Source organism: Perca flavescens, chromosome 21 (assembly GCF_004354835.1).
Source record: "Perca flavescens isolate YP-PL-M2 chromosome 21, PFLA_1.0, whole genome shotgun sequence".
In the NCBI taxonomy this organism is placed as follows: domain Eukaryota; kingdom Metazoa; phylum Chordata; class Actinopteri; order Perciformes; family Percidae; genus Perca; species Perca flavescens.
In genome coordinates, this window is record NC_041351.1 from 5,441,481 (window position 1) to 5,454,999 (window position 13,519).

Sequence of the window (13,519 nt, forward strand, 5' to 3'; positions counted from 1 at the left end):
CGAAGTGGAGCGGTGAGAATGTACAAACAGATCTTCAAAGAATGGTTGAAGAGTGAATATCTAATAGTATTTTGGCTTGAAATGCCCATCCCTGTAGTGCGTTTACATGCACTCAAGTTACCAGGTTACTGTAAATCTGTGTATACAAGCAGCACATCAGTAATCAGACTTCTGCCTCGCCACAGAGGGCGATTTCCCTCACAGCGCAAATGTGTCTGAATTTAACAAGTAGTCAAACATTCAGTCGGGGATACTGACTTATTAAGACTAATGCTACTTTGTGTTAGTTCAGTTTGAGTCGCAGGTTGGATAGAATCATTTCAAAATCTATATTTAAACTATCTTTCCTTTCATCCACACACTCCACTGTTACTGCAGTCTTGTTAAAGCCTGGTTACTCGTAATCAAGGGCAAGAACAGGGGAGAACAGGTTTCTCTAATCCTCTCTAATTTACCCCGAATTACAGTACATGTAGTTTTAAGAAATCAGATAGCAACCAAGTTAATTAATTGCAAGTAAACACACTTTTAGACAATAGTGTTCTTCTAGCTTTGTAGCAGCAATTTAGCGAATATCCTCTTCTGTTTCATCTCGACAGTAACCCCTGTGTACAAAGCCAGCTCCATATAGCAGCTGGGTGGCCCAATGGTTAGCACTGTGGCCTCACAGCAAAAAGGTCCCGGGTTTGAACCCTGGTCGCCCCGGCCTTTCTGTGTGGAGTTTGCATTTTCTCCCCCGGGTGCTCCGGTTTCCCCCACCACCAAAAACATGTTCCCCACTCTACCAAGCTGAGGTGTGGTGAGCGTCTGGCATTGTAAGGCTGCTTTGCATCCAAAAGAAAGAACACTGAAATGAAATGTTAACTGATCATTAACCATTCACCAACAAGCAGGAAACAGAGTCTCAGTTTAGGCTCTGACACATTTTCCGCACTCCGTGTCCGCGGACAGCTGTAGTCTTGTACCAGTTAATGTTCTGTGCATCGTCGGACACATGCAGCCACTTTCCTAAAACCTCTTGCGAGACTGACAAGTCCACAGCAGCCCGTGGCGTTTATGTCCGAGCCTGTCTCCACCGCCTCCACCTGCAGGTTGTCAGCTGTGTGGTTTGTAAAAGTAAAAGGGAGAAAACAGGACAGAGTAACCCGGCGGATATCGTTCATATAAATGTTTTTTTGTTATTGACGACGTAGTTAAGGCGGCAGGCGTGTGTTGCTTAGGCGGCCGCCTTAGCTGCAAAGTGCTGCGGGAAACCCAGAGGGAGTAGTCCCCCTCCCCTTGCAGCGCTTTGAGTGTCTATGACAAAGCGCTGCATAAATGTGATGAATTATTAGAAAGAAATAGTTTTCCCAGTTTGGTGTGGAAGAACGTGACTGGTCTGCACAGAGCTTTGACCTCAACCCCATCCAACACCTTTGGGATGGCAATTGTGAGAGAGCAGGGACATGCACAGGTACAGGCTATTGTTGCCCGGGCAACAGCCCTTTTGCCCTGATTGGCTTAGCTGCCCCGCTGGTGAAAGCGCCTAAATACACTTTTCTTTCTTTCTTTTTTTCTTCTAAACATTACTAAAGTTAAATCAAAATAAATCGCTAGTTCATCCAATCTTGCCCTCAGCGATGCCCTCGGCCCCCAGTCACGTGACTTTGTTAATAATCTCACACACGGAGTACCGCATATGAAAGAGGGAAAGCCAAGCCTTTTGCCTTTCACGTGAGTTTTTAAAGTTATGGAGATTATGACAAATGCCCTGTGAATAGTAACCGAAAAAATCCACTTTGCCTTTTTTGCCAGATTAGAGCAATACCCCCTCCAAATGTCTGTGCACTTCCTGTGAGAGACCTGATCACCCAACATCAGTGTTGGACCTCATTAATGCTTTTGTGTCTGAATGTGAGAATATCTCTACAGCAGGTTCATACATCTGCTGGACAGACTGAAACTAGAACATCAAGCAGCAGATGAATACCCATGTCTTTGTTCAACAAGCACACACTGTATTGGTGTGATACCATGCTGTCAAAACGTTTGGCCATGTAGTGTAGCTGCGGCTGGCCAACCACAGCTGAGCACCCAACCTCAGCTATAACAGCATGCTGCGCCAGCTGTGCACATGTGCATATGGTGTGCAGAACACATGCACACGGATCAATGAAACACACACACACACATGTTGAACTGGATGTTAAGAGGAAAGGTGGAGGTGTGCATGTGTGTGTTATCAGGATCCAGGAAATGGCACATGAGTGGCCACATGCTTCAGCCCCCAGGAGGACAGGCTCTGTGCTCCAGTTGCAGCTTGCATTTGTCCCAGATACTGTACCCCTCTCTGTGTCTCTCTCTGCTCTTTCCGTCTCTCTTCCTCTTTGTCTCTTTCTCTCTCTGTCCCTCCCTGGGGATTTAAGCAAGGCTGTCTGATTCAATCTGATATTTCTCATGGGCCCCTAATGGGTCTGTTAGTGTAAAATAGGCCCTTTTCTCTCATGCATTAATTGGCTCCAAAATAATTTCTTTGTCAACAGCAAGGCTGCATTCTCCGATAATTATTCCCTTTGATGTTGTGAGCTGGCCGTGTGCTGGTGTGAGCATGGAGAGGAGCTGATAAGTGTGTGTGTTTGTACCTACTGCTTTAGATCTGTTGGCAGTTGCTTTTTGTGTGTGTCATCCATCGTAGGAACGCGGAGCAGATGCAGTCTTGGATCACACGGATCAACGCGGTGGCCGCCATGTTCTCGGCTCCTCCTTTCCCAGCAGCCATCGGCTCGCAGAAGAAGTTCAGCCGGCCGCTGCTGCCGGGGACGATGTCCAAGCTGTCCGAGGTATCTCAATGTGAACAGCTATTTCCAGTGATGGAGGAAGTATTCTGATCCTTTGCTTAAGTTAAAATACCAAATAGTTCAAATAAAAAGCCCTGCATTGAAAAAGTATTAAAGTATAGCAACGTTGCCTGTGACTGTTATACTAGTATACGTGATATTAGATATTCTCCATTAATCGAATGATTGTTTGGTTTGTAAAAATAGTGAAAATAGTTTGTTTACTAAATCTTAATTTGTGAAGTAACTTACAGTATGCTGTCAGATAAATATAGTGAAGTAAACAGTACTTTCTTTCTTTCTGTGAGATGCAAAAAGCAAAGTTAACAGTTCATTTGACATTTGGGCACCTGTTTGAGGCCACACTTGCAAATGTGCGAAGCTGTCCTTCAAATCAAATCATCTGTGTGTGCGATTCCAAATGAACAGATGCAAAAGGGACAACAAATGTGGCGTCAAAAAGCAACAGGAAGACTTGACACTAAAGCAGAACAATCTGCTGGGAAACTGAGGGGAAAGTGGCCGTTGTATGTGTTGGGAGGTGGGAGTCAGTGCTGCAGTAAACATTTAGAAACTGGAAATTAAAGAAGGTGGGTGTTTATTCTGTCCTTCGCCTCCCTGATGTCGGTGTTTACCTCGTGCTTACAGGAGGAGCAGATCAGATCCCACGAAGCTCGATTCAGAGCCCTCTCCCATGAACTGTCTGAGCTGCGCTCCTACACTCCTGACCGCAAGGTCAAAGGGCGCGAGCTGGAAGAGCACCGGCAGCGAGACGAGTATCTGGACTTTGAGGTGAGCTGGACTCAGAGAAATAAATAAACGGGAAAGGCACTGAAGCATTAAATCATTATTACAGTACTGCAGCTCCCTCAGCCACGGGTTGAGCCAGAAGTTGTAAGTGTGCTATTTGCACTATTTTTCAAGCCATTTGATGATAAACATGCCTATAACATGATAGTTGTTGTGGAAAAGGATCATCCTGAAGACCCGACATCCTATTTTGTATCTATTGTTCTTCAACTGTCTTCCTCATTTTGAAACCAGAACAGAACAAATGTTGAGGTTGACTCATTTTCACAAACATTATCTGATGTTTCTATTGTTTAAGTTACATAACGTAGGTAGGTAGGGTAGGAATTTGCCGTAAACAGCATTACTAATCTTGAAACCTATTTTCAGTAGAGTTTAAAGAATGAATAGGCGATATTTCCACAGTAACAGAACGTTTGCTTCGTTGATTTGCCGGTGCAGTCAGAGAGACTGCGGAAAAATTACAAAAAGTTAAAGTTATTTTAAAGCCCTAAAAGATATTGGGGCTTTTGAGAAAACATTCGGAGCTGGCGCCCAAGAAGCCAACCCTGTTCTCAGCTGTCTCTCTCGGCACCTTTACAGAAAACACGGTACGCGACGTACGTCATGCTGCTGCGAGCTAAAGTCCGGAGCGGTGAGGAGGACCTGTCTGTGTTCGAGTCCAAGCTCCTGGAGGACAACAGGCTGCAGAGGGCCCACTCCAGCCCCACGCTGCAGGACAGCAGCCAGGCCAGCCAGATCAGCCAGGCCAGCAGCGCCAGGGACGGGGGCAACAGCAGCAAAGCCAGCGGCTGCAGCAGCAAGCCTCGACAGGAAGGCCAAAGACACAGCTACCGGCAGGCCGTCAAGAAGTGAGACAGGGCCGGGGGGGCGCCGGGAGCAGCACAGTGTTGCACTGCCAGCGGCAGGCTGTCTCCCTGCAAAGGTTTTTATTTCAGATCCAGGAGGGTTTGGAGCTCTGCTTGAAGGGGGAGCAGGTGTGAGGGTCTTACCCCACGCCCTCCCCCAAACCATGAGGCCCCACCCGGCACCCCAATCTTCTCATTGAACAGAGGAGGTGCAGATCCTGTGACTGGCAGAGTGGCTGAGAAACACCAGCGGGAACATTGGTTGGGAGGTCCGCCTGGGAGGTCACAGGTCTGCAGAGACGAGGTGTCTTTGAGAACGTTGGCTGGGTGCTGCAGCACACCGGACTGTGCAGCGAGAGGTAAAGAGAAGACAGAGACATTACATCCAGCATCTTTTCCTTTTCTCCCCTTTTGTTCTTTCAAGGCACCTCTCCGGCCACGTTCTCGCACTTTTTTTCTTGACCTTTTTATCTCAGTTTTGGGACCAAACATAAAAAAAAAAAAAAAAAAAAAAAAAAACACCACATTTTAGACCACTGATGATTTTGACGCCACTCTAATTTGAAAGCGCTGTACAGTCACTGGATTTGTAACACAAGACTTTTTGGAGCCATTTTACATTCCAGCTCCTTGATTTTGCCACATCGACGCGGTGTGTTCACATTACACACAGGAGTGGGACATTACAGCTTTTAGCTCCTGTTTCACTGAAGGTGGTATCCAGTTGAATCTACAGACTGTGCGTGTTGAGTGCGTGGCTGCAGTGCACGACGTGATGAGACGGGGGGCAGCTCGTCTTTTTCTCTAGTCACCGATGGCCGATTAGAGGCGACGACGTCAGTCGATCTTCCCAGTTCTCCTGATATGCAGCGACTGCATCTCAACTGGAGGGGTCCTTTCTCTGCTGTACTTGAACAAGAGACAGGAGATCTCTTTCCCCGGTTGCTTTGGCTTCTGTCCCGTGATGTGCTTCTGTTCTCTTTCTATTTCTTGGCCGAATGTTGTTTTTCTCCAGTGATCCGCATGCCTGCATCCAGCACTGCTTCTTTTAGGCCTTTTACTACTTTGAGGGCAAAACTGAGAGCAGCTAAAAGAAGTTCTCGGGGGTGATTTAAGTCCTTTTTTCCCCCCTCATGCCGGTGCCATATTCAACACGTGTAATCTCTGTCTGTACTTCTAGTCTCTCATTTATAAACCCTATTTTAACACTCACCAGGCAGACCCTGAATGTTCTTGTTTTTTCAATATTTTTACAGTATTTTACAGTCGTTTGTTGATGTTGAACCTATTCCTCCTGTGTACGTCATGTGTATGATGAACTATGATATTGAAAATGTAAAAGGAAAATATGTTATCCATACTCTTTGTAAACACCCAGGATGTGTTGTGTGTATATATAACGCACTGTCAGCTTATATTGTAGGATATATGACGTATATATTTACAATATATTCAAACACAGTATTGTGAAGATGCATTAGGTGCACTCAAAGTTTCTTCTTGTAAGTCCCAAACGCTCTACACAATAATCATGTGGGTTTTTTTCTAACATGGTGTTAATAATTCAGCACAATATGAGTATTATAGTGACGCCTATGTACCTATCAAAGATTAGTAAGTTATCAATGGGTGTTCGTGACGGGATTACACATGTAACGGTGAAAAGACGCTAATTCATGAGAGGATTTCAGCTGCCGTGGGAAGTAATCCAAAGACAGCGCATGGTTGGCTGTGACCTACAAGCATGATTTTAAAGGAATCAGGGTTGTGAGAGATGCATGAAAAAAGGTGAAGAATGTAAAAATTAAAAGAAAGGAACTCCTCATGTAGGAGTGTGTGTGGGCCGCCTGGTTGGAATACTGAAACATATAATCTTTTGGTAGCCATAAACGCCTCATAGCTAGGGATGTAACGATACACTCAACTCACGATTCGAATACAATTCACGATTTTAAGTTCACGATACGCGATATACTCTCGCGATTTTTACAGAATGAGCTGCAGAAAAATATTCCGTCATTTCTATAAACAGATGTGTCCTCTTGTCAAAAGTGCAAACTGAAACTGTATTTTATCTTAAATAAATACAATAAATAAAAAAATTAACAATTAGATGTTTAAAAGAAATCCCACATCAAAATAACTAAATACGTATAAGAAAAGACGTATGACGTATGAAGTCAAACAAGTAAAAATCAAAAGTAGTTTACGCCCTAGGACGTTTAAAAATGGCATCACAATTGATTTTTTCATCTCAATCGGTCCTTACCAATACATTTATATTGATATTTCACCGATTTGCGATGCATCGTTACATCCCTACTCATTGCATTATAGCCATTTTCTACTCAGGCTTTAAAATGACACCAACCAACCAGCAGGGAGCGCTGTCAACGTTCATGTTTTTTCAGCCATAATCACACCTGCTGCACCTGCAGTGAATATGCATGGCACCTCACCTGAAGGTGGCGGTGGGTATCGCAGGGCTAAATGACACAACACCTGTTTGTATTAACTTTGGATGTGGAGTGTGTGTGTGTGTGTGTGTGTGTGTGTGTTGTCAGTCTCGATGTATGTGGATGTCAGCGTGTGCATGCTACGCTGTTCGAGGACTTTTCCAGCCGGTCATCATGTCGTCTGACGCTTCGTCCATCCAGCTTCAGTTCCCACCTTGTTTACTCTAAATGTACATTTGTTTTTAAGACGCATGATTTAACATTCACGCTTAAGCACAGCTAAGTATTTGCCTCTAAATCACATTTGCCTGAAGTTTCAGAGCTGAACCGATTAATCCGATTAGTCGATCGACAGAAAGTTAATCAGCAACTATTTTTCTTTGTGTCATTTTTCAAGCAAAAATGCTAAACATTCCCAGTTCCAGCTTCTTAATTATTATTTTCTCTTTGTCCTATTTGACAGTAGAACTGAGTATCTTTAAGTTTTGGACACAAGAAGCAATTCAAAGACATCTATGTTTACTTTCTGTACTTTTGTCGACCAAGCGATTAATCGTTAATGAAAAATAATCATAGCCTGCAGCCTAGTCTGTGGGCCCCACGATACGATAATATCACAATACCTTTTACAATATTATTGCGATTTTAAACATATTGTGATATTCTGCGGTATATTTTCGGTATAGTTAGTATAGCGGTATAGTTTTGGTCTCCAAAACTTTGTCAACGTCTGTTTTATCTAAAAAGATACATTTCTCCTGCTGACCTCAAAAACAGAACCTCAACTGCAGCTTCTAGTGGACTGAAAAGGCAATTAATTTTATCATTCGTCCCAAAACGTTTAAATTGTCGCGCAGTTTAAATAATACAAGAGCGATACTTGGGGTCCGTGTATTGATATAGTATTGCCACGGAAAATATCGCGATACCGCGCTGTATCGACTGTTTCCCCCACCCATACTGGTCTGACTCACTGCCAAAGGCCGCCTCTTTTGACTCATTTCTCTCACCTTCCGCTATCTCCGCTACCTATTCTGCACCTAAAGGCTGATTTATGCTTCTGCGTCGAATCAACAGCGTACCCCCGCAGACAGCGACGCAGACAGCAAGGTCTGTGATTGGGAACCCAATAAGGAAACTCCAAGGCACTCTCTTTTAGAAAAATAAAAAAATCAAGATTGACTCCCTGACGAAGGCTTGTATGCCGAAACGCGTCGGAGTACTTTAAGATTTATGATGACTAAGCCAAAGTAAAGGCTTTGTATTTTTGTAAAAGAGAGTGCCTTGGAGTTTCCTTATTGGTTTCTACATTATGATTATCCCATCCAAAGAGCACCTCAAGCTAACTTTTTGAGTCCTGGAAGCACTCCGCTACAGACATTTGATTAAGGTCCGTGATTGGTCAACTCGTCCTGTGTGTTGATAGTCGGTGTTTCAAGCAGCCTGCTGTGGGGAGTAGCAACACGCTAGTTCACTGACATCAGCTTTTGCGAATAAAGTCAGACAATGACGGGGTTATCCGTTTGGAAAGATGAGGTTTGATTCATTCACTTATCACCCCCAAGCGTTATGGCGGTGAACGAAAGTCGGTCACGACGCCGTAGCTACAGCGTGGAGTTGACGCAGAAGCATAAAACAGCCTTTAGACAGTTGTGATTGTTATAAAGAAATACAAGCGTGCCGAAGCGTTTTTCCCTCTGTAGCAGAATGATATTGGTCCTTTCTCCGGTGCTGACACAGCACTGTGGCGAGATAGTTGCAGGCAGCCTTTCTGCGGTTTATTTTCATCAATAGCTCATCTCATTCTCTGCTTCTCTTGTCTTTCCTTCACCTCAGTCACTTTTCCGTCGGTGGTTTTTAAAAAAGCTTTGTGTGGATATTGTTGCCATAGCTGACATCATGTACCTTTCACCAGTTATGTAACTTGACATTACAGCTCTGTGTGTATTAATAGTGTTTGACTCTGCTGTTTATAATGTGGCCAAACTGTCAAAGAGCAGCCAGACTCATGTTGAGTGCCATTCATGGTGTACTGGGTGGAAGGACGATGAGGTTTGATTCATTCACTTACATCAGATAAACACCAATATTTCATACGTTTGAAGGCACTTTTTACAGATTTTTATCCTGGAATCTTAAAGTGCTCATATTATGTTAATTTTCAGGTTCATAATTGTATTTAGAGGTTGTATCAGAATAGGTTTACATGTTTTAATTTTCAAAAAACACCATATTTTTGTCGTACTGCACAGTGCTGCAGCTCCTCTTTTCACCCTATGTGTTGAGCTCTCTGTTTTAGCTACAGAGTGAGACATCGCACTTCTGTTCCATCTTTGTTGGGAGTCGCACATGTGCAGTAGCTAGGTAAGGACTACTAGCCAGTCAGAAGCAGAGTATGAGGGCGTGCCCTGACAGTAGCTAGGTAAGGACTACTAGCCAGTCAGAAGCAGAGTATGAGGGCGTGCCCTGACAGTACCTAGGTAAGGACTACTAGCCAGTCAGAAGCAGAGTATGAGGGAGTGCCCTGACAGTACCTAGGTAAGGACTACTAGCCAGTCAGAAGCAGAGTATGAGGGAGTGCCCTGACAGTACCTAGGTAAGGACTACTAGCCAGTCAGAAGCAGAGTATGAGGGAGTGCCCTGACAGTACCTAGGTAAGGACTACTAGCCAGTCAGAAGCAGAGTATGAGGGCGTGTCCTGACAGTACCTAGGTAAGGACTACTAGCCAGTCAGAAGCAGAGTATGAGGGCGTGTCCTGACAGTACCTAGGTGAGGACTACTAGCCAGTCAGAAGGCGTGCCATGCTAGCAGCTAGGCAGCATTATAATGTGTCTTGTCTCTGAAGTAAAGGCTGGACTCCAGTAGAGCTGTTTGGATCAGTGTGTGAACAGGGTTTTCTGTTGGAGATGGTAAGTCCCTTTGGAGGGGGGACTTTGGACTTTTTCACTTTGTAAACCTATAACGTGCACAAAAAGATATAGAACACAATAAAGGAAAGGGAAAAAGCCAAAAAAGCATAATATGAGCACTTTAATTGTATTTATAGCATTTGGATTTTTGGAGTGTTTGTCAGACAGAAGATGTATTTTTTTTTACTTTTTTTGAACACGTTCACGGACCATTTTCTCAATTAATTGTTTGCTCAGCTGATAAATCTCAATTGTGGCTCATGCACTCCTTCCTGTTTGTTTTCCATTTACACAGCCACGGCTGTGTATTAAAACTGGATTTTTTTTCAGCGGGCACAGAAAATAAAGAGCTAGCTGACCGTGAGGAGATATTCACTGAATTTGATAAAAAAAAAAAAAAAAAAAAAAGTGTATTGGATTAACATCGCTTACTATCCCTTTAAGAAGCTGGAATCACAGAATTTGTACTTTTTTTTTCTTCGTAAAAAAACGAGTCAAACCGATTAACCGATTATCAAAATAGTTGTAGATTAATTGAATAGTTGGCAACCAATCGATGACTCTTTGCAGCTCTGCTCTCCGTACAGTATGGATGGGTGTAGAATGAAAGGAAGGCAGATCTTCGGAGCCTCCACCTTGACAAACTCTCCAAGGTCCTCCTGTCTTCACCTCCCCGCCTCCTCTCTCCATGTCTTGTCACCGCTCACGTACATCAGAGAGCAGCTGCAGCATCTCCATGGCACTGGTTAGCATGGAAATATCTGGTTCCCCTGGTGACGGCTCTGTGATGCTCAAGTGGAAGTCACCCTGTTTTGTACTTGCGTTCGCAGCGGTAGATGTAATACCTCTGTTAAAGCAGCAGAGCATGGCTGCAGCAATTTGAGGCAAACCGTGTTCTCAAAAAAACCACTAAAATACTGTTTTTATTTCTGCTCATGAACGTGTAAATAAAGCATGAGATATTATGGCCTGTTTTCATTTATATTATGGTTAGGGTATTACAATGAAGGGTTCATATTTAAGGTAGGTCAACATGTTTGTTTCCTGTCCTTGAGCTCATGGTCACTTTGTTTCTTTTCTCTCAATGGGAATGAAGGAAATGGCTATATTTAACGCTGTTGTATGCTGTTGTGTTTTAGAGAGAATCGAGCCAGCTCATACAAATCTTTTTACGTGTAGAGGTCTGATCGGATCCATCTCAGTGTTTTTAGGCAATGTTCATTTAACGCTACACATACAGTGAGCTTCATGTGTCACTGCCTTGTTAAAACTCACCGAGGAAAATGTTGTTTGTGAGCTTCTCATTTTGGGAGGCATAGAGGGTTAAAATAAAAGTGTTTTGAAAGGGTTAAATGTGTCCAAACATCATTGTGTGGAATGCAGCGATGGAGTACTTGAGTCCTAGACCCGGAGTCCGACTCAAGTCGCTATTCTCGAGCTCTCAAGACTTAGACTTGGACTCGCACTCGAGGAGCTCATGAAATCGGACTCGAGCATTCGGAAGTCGGATGAAGTTTCGTACTAATGTTATCGTTATGTGTACTAGTGTGATCGAGTAGGCTACTCAAGTCATGGACTCTGATTTGAGTCAGAGTCAGACTCGAGTCGCTATTTTTTGGACTTCTGACTCGGACTCAAACTCAGGTAATGGTGACTCGACTCAGGCTTTTCTTTGGTGACTCAGACTTGGACTCAAACACTGGGGACTCGAGACTTGACAGTTGGTGACTAAAGTACAACACTGGTGGAGTTTAACAAAGTACATTTATTTGATAACCTTACTTAAGTATATTTCTGAGGGTAGGCCTACTCAAATACTTCTACAGCATATAAAATACAGTGTTTTGTTATACAGTCAATTGAAATTTGGCACAAACTCGACCAGCTACAACATTAAAATGCTGCTTACAGTTATTCATTCATCCATTTTTTTTGACATCTTCCGGTCTTTCATAAAGCATTTAGGAAGAAAAACAAATAAATGTATTTATTTTTAGTTTGAGGGTTGTACAATGCAAGACAATGACTGTGATCCAATAATATAATATAGGATACGATAATACATCACTGACAGAGGCCATTCTGCTGCATAATGACTATTATATTTTAGATACTTTCATCTTAATTATAATATCAATGTAGGCTACTTTTACTCAAGTCACATTCTGACTGCAATTCATTTTTCTATAATAATTATTTGTATAGCACCTTTCATACATTAAATGAAGCTCCAAAGTGCTTTACAGTTTGGCATTAAAAAGTAAACAATAGAGAAAAGACAACGCACTGCACAGAAGATAAATAAGTTCACAAGAATAGAATAAAAGGCCTATATCCGACCTGCCCTTTACGAGTAAAGTTCTTGAGAAAAGTTTTTTTTTTAGTCAACCTTAATACCTCCAAGGCATAATTTAGAACCCCCCATTAATCAAAACTGGACTGTTTTCGAAGCCGTTGTTCATTTTGAGAGTTTTTCGCGCTTTATCCCTACATCTGTCGCCTTTGGACGTTTTGTCGCTTTTTTCGATTTTGTTTTCACAATGTTTTCGAGGTTGTTGGACAACTTTTGTCACCTTTTGAGGTTTTTCCGAAGTTTTTGCCACTTTTTACGACATCTGTCGCCTTTTGACGTTTCGTCGCTTTTTCGATTTTTTTTCCGAAATTTTTTTTTAAGTGTTTTTGGCGCTTCACAATCTCAACCCCCCCCCCCCCTCAATGATAACCACAAAGTTCTGCCCTTGCCTCAGAGAAAAAACAGTATCTTAGAAAAGTTACGATCCGTAAACAGAACCAAAACGGCCTCAGTCAAAATAGTAAATGATGTCAGATGTGCCACTGACTTGAATCAAGTGTCAATCCTCATCCTTTTGGACCTATAGTTTTGTTTAGTTTAGTTTAGACTTTTATTTGTCCCCGTAGGGGACTATAAGCTCACCATTTGACACCATTGACCTTACTGTTATTGTAGTGTTGTTATGTTTACCTAGCTCCTAAAAAAACTCAAAGATTATGTTTTTTTCAATCTTAAACTCAGGAATTATTGATCCATATCATGTGCACACAATATAGCCTGTAGATCATCACCTTGTGTGTTGAAGTCAGTCTCTGGAACCCATCTTTGTTGATATTGTACTTTCATGGTGATAATACCAACATACAAACCTTAACATCAACCTTAACCTTAACATCAACCAAGTAATACATGTGAACCTGTGGGTTTTATTTGGCCACAGGTCAGTTTCTCATTTTGCCTGGTTGGAAGTCCAGCCTTTTTGTGCCCACAAGCTACAAATAAAAATGAACGTTTTGGGACTTCAGGGCCAAATAGATGTGAGGAAATGATCTTAATTCTTCCTCCACCACTAGTGGGAAATAACGTATACTGTATGTGAGGATCCAAATATCCAAATGTAATTTGAATGGTTAAATAAATGAGAATCCTGTAAATAGTGAATCCTATGCCCTTCTAGAAGTGCATACGTTTAAACACCAATATTAAGCCTACTTAAAGTACTAAAAGTAGGCTACTCATTGTGCACAATTGACCCATTCCTGAATCTGCAAAGTAACTAAAGCTATCAAACACATTTAGTGCAGTAAAAAGTACAATATCTCCCTCTGAACTGAAGTGAAGTAATACGAAAGTTGTATAAAATGGAAATGCTCAAGTAAAGATCAC

General features: G+C 42.6%; 1 protein-coding gene across 3 annotated transcripts in view; it reads left to right on the forward strand.

Moving 5' to 3' along the window:
* The window catches only part of LOC114547824 (PH and SEC7 domain-containing protein 1), a 63,482-nt gene extending 55,741 nt beyond the window's left edge, over positions 1 to 7,741 (forward strand). For all 3 annotated transcript variants that reach the window (XM_028567276.1, XM_028567277.1, XM_028567278.1), the window contains 3 exons: positions 2,675 to 2,819; positions 3,465 to 3,608; positions 4,209 to 7,741. In XM_028567276.1, coding sequence (XP_028423077.1) covers positions 2,675 to 2,819; positions 3,465 to 3,608; positions 4,209 to 4,481 — 562 coding nt within the window. In that variant the 3' untranslated portion in view covers positions 4,482 to 7,741. The remainder of the gene's footprint in view (positions 1 to 2,674; positions 2,820 to 3,464; positions 3,609 to 4,208) is intronic.
* Positions 7,742 to 13,519: the final 5,778 nt, after the last annotated feature.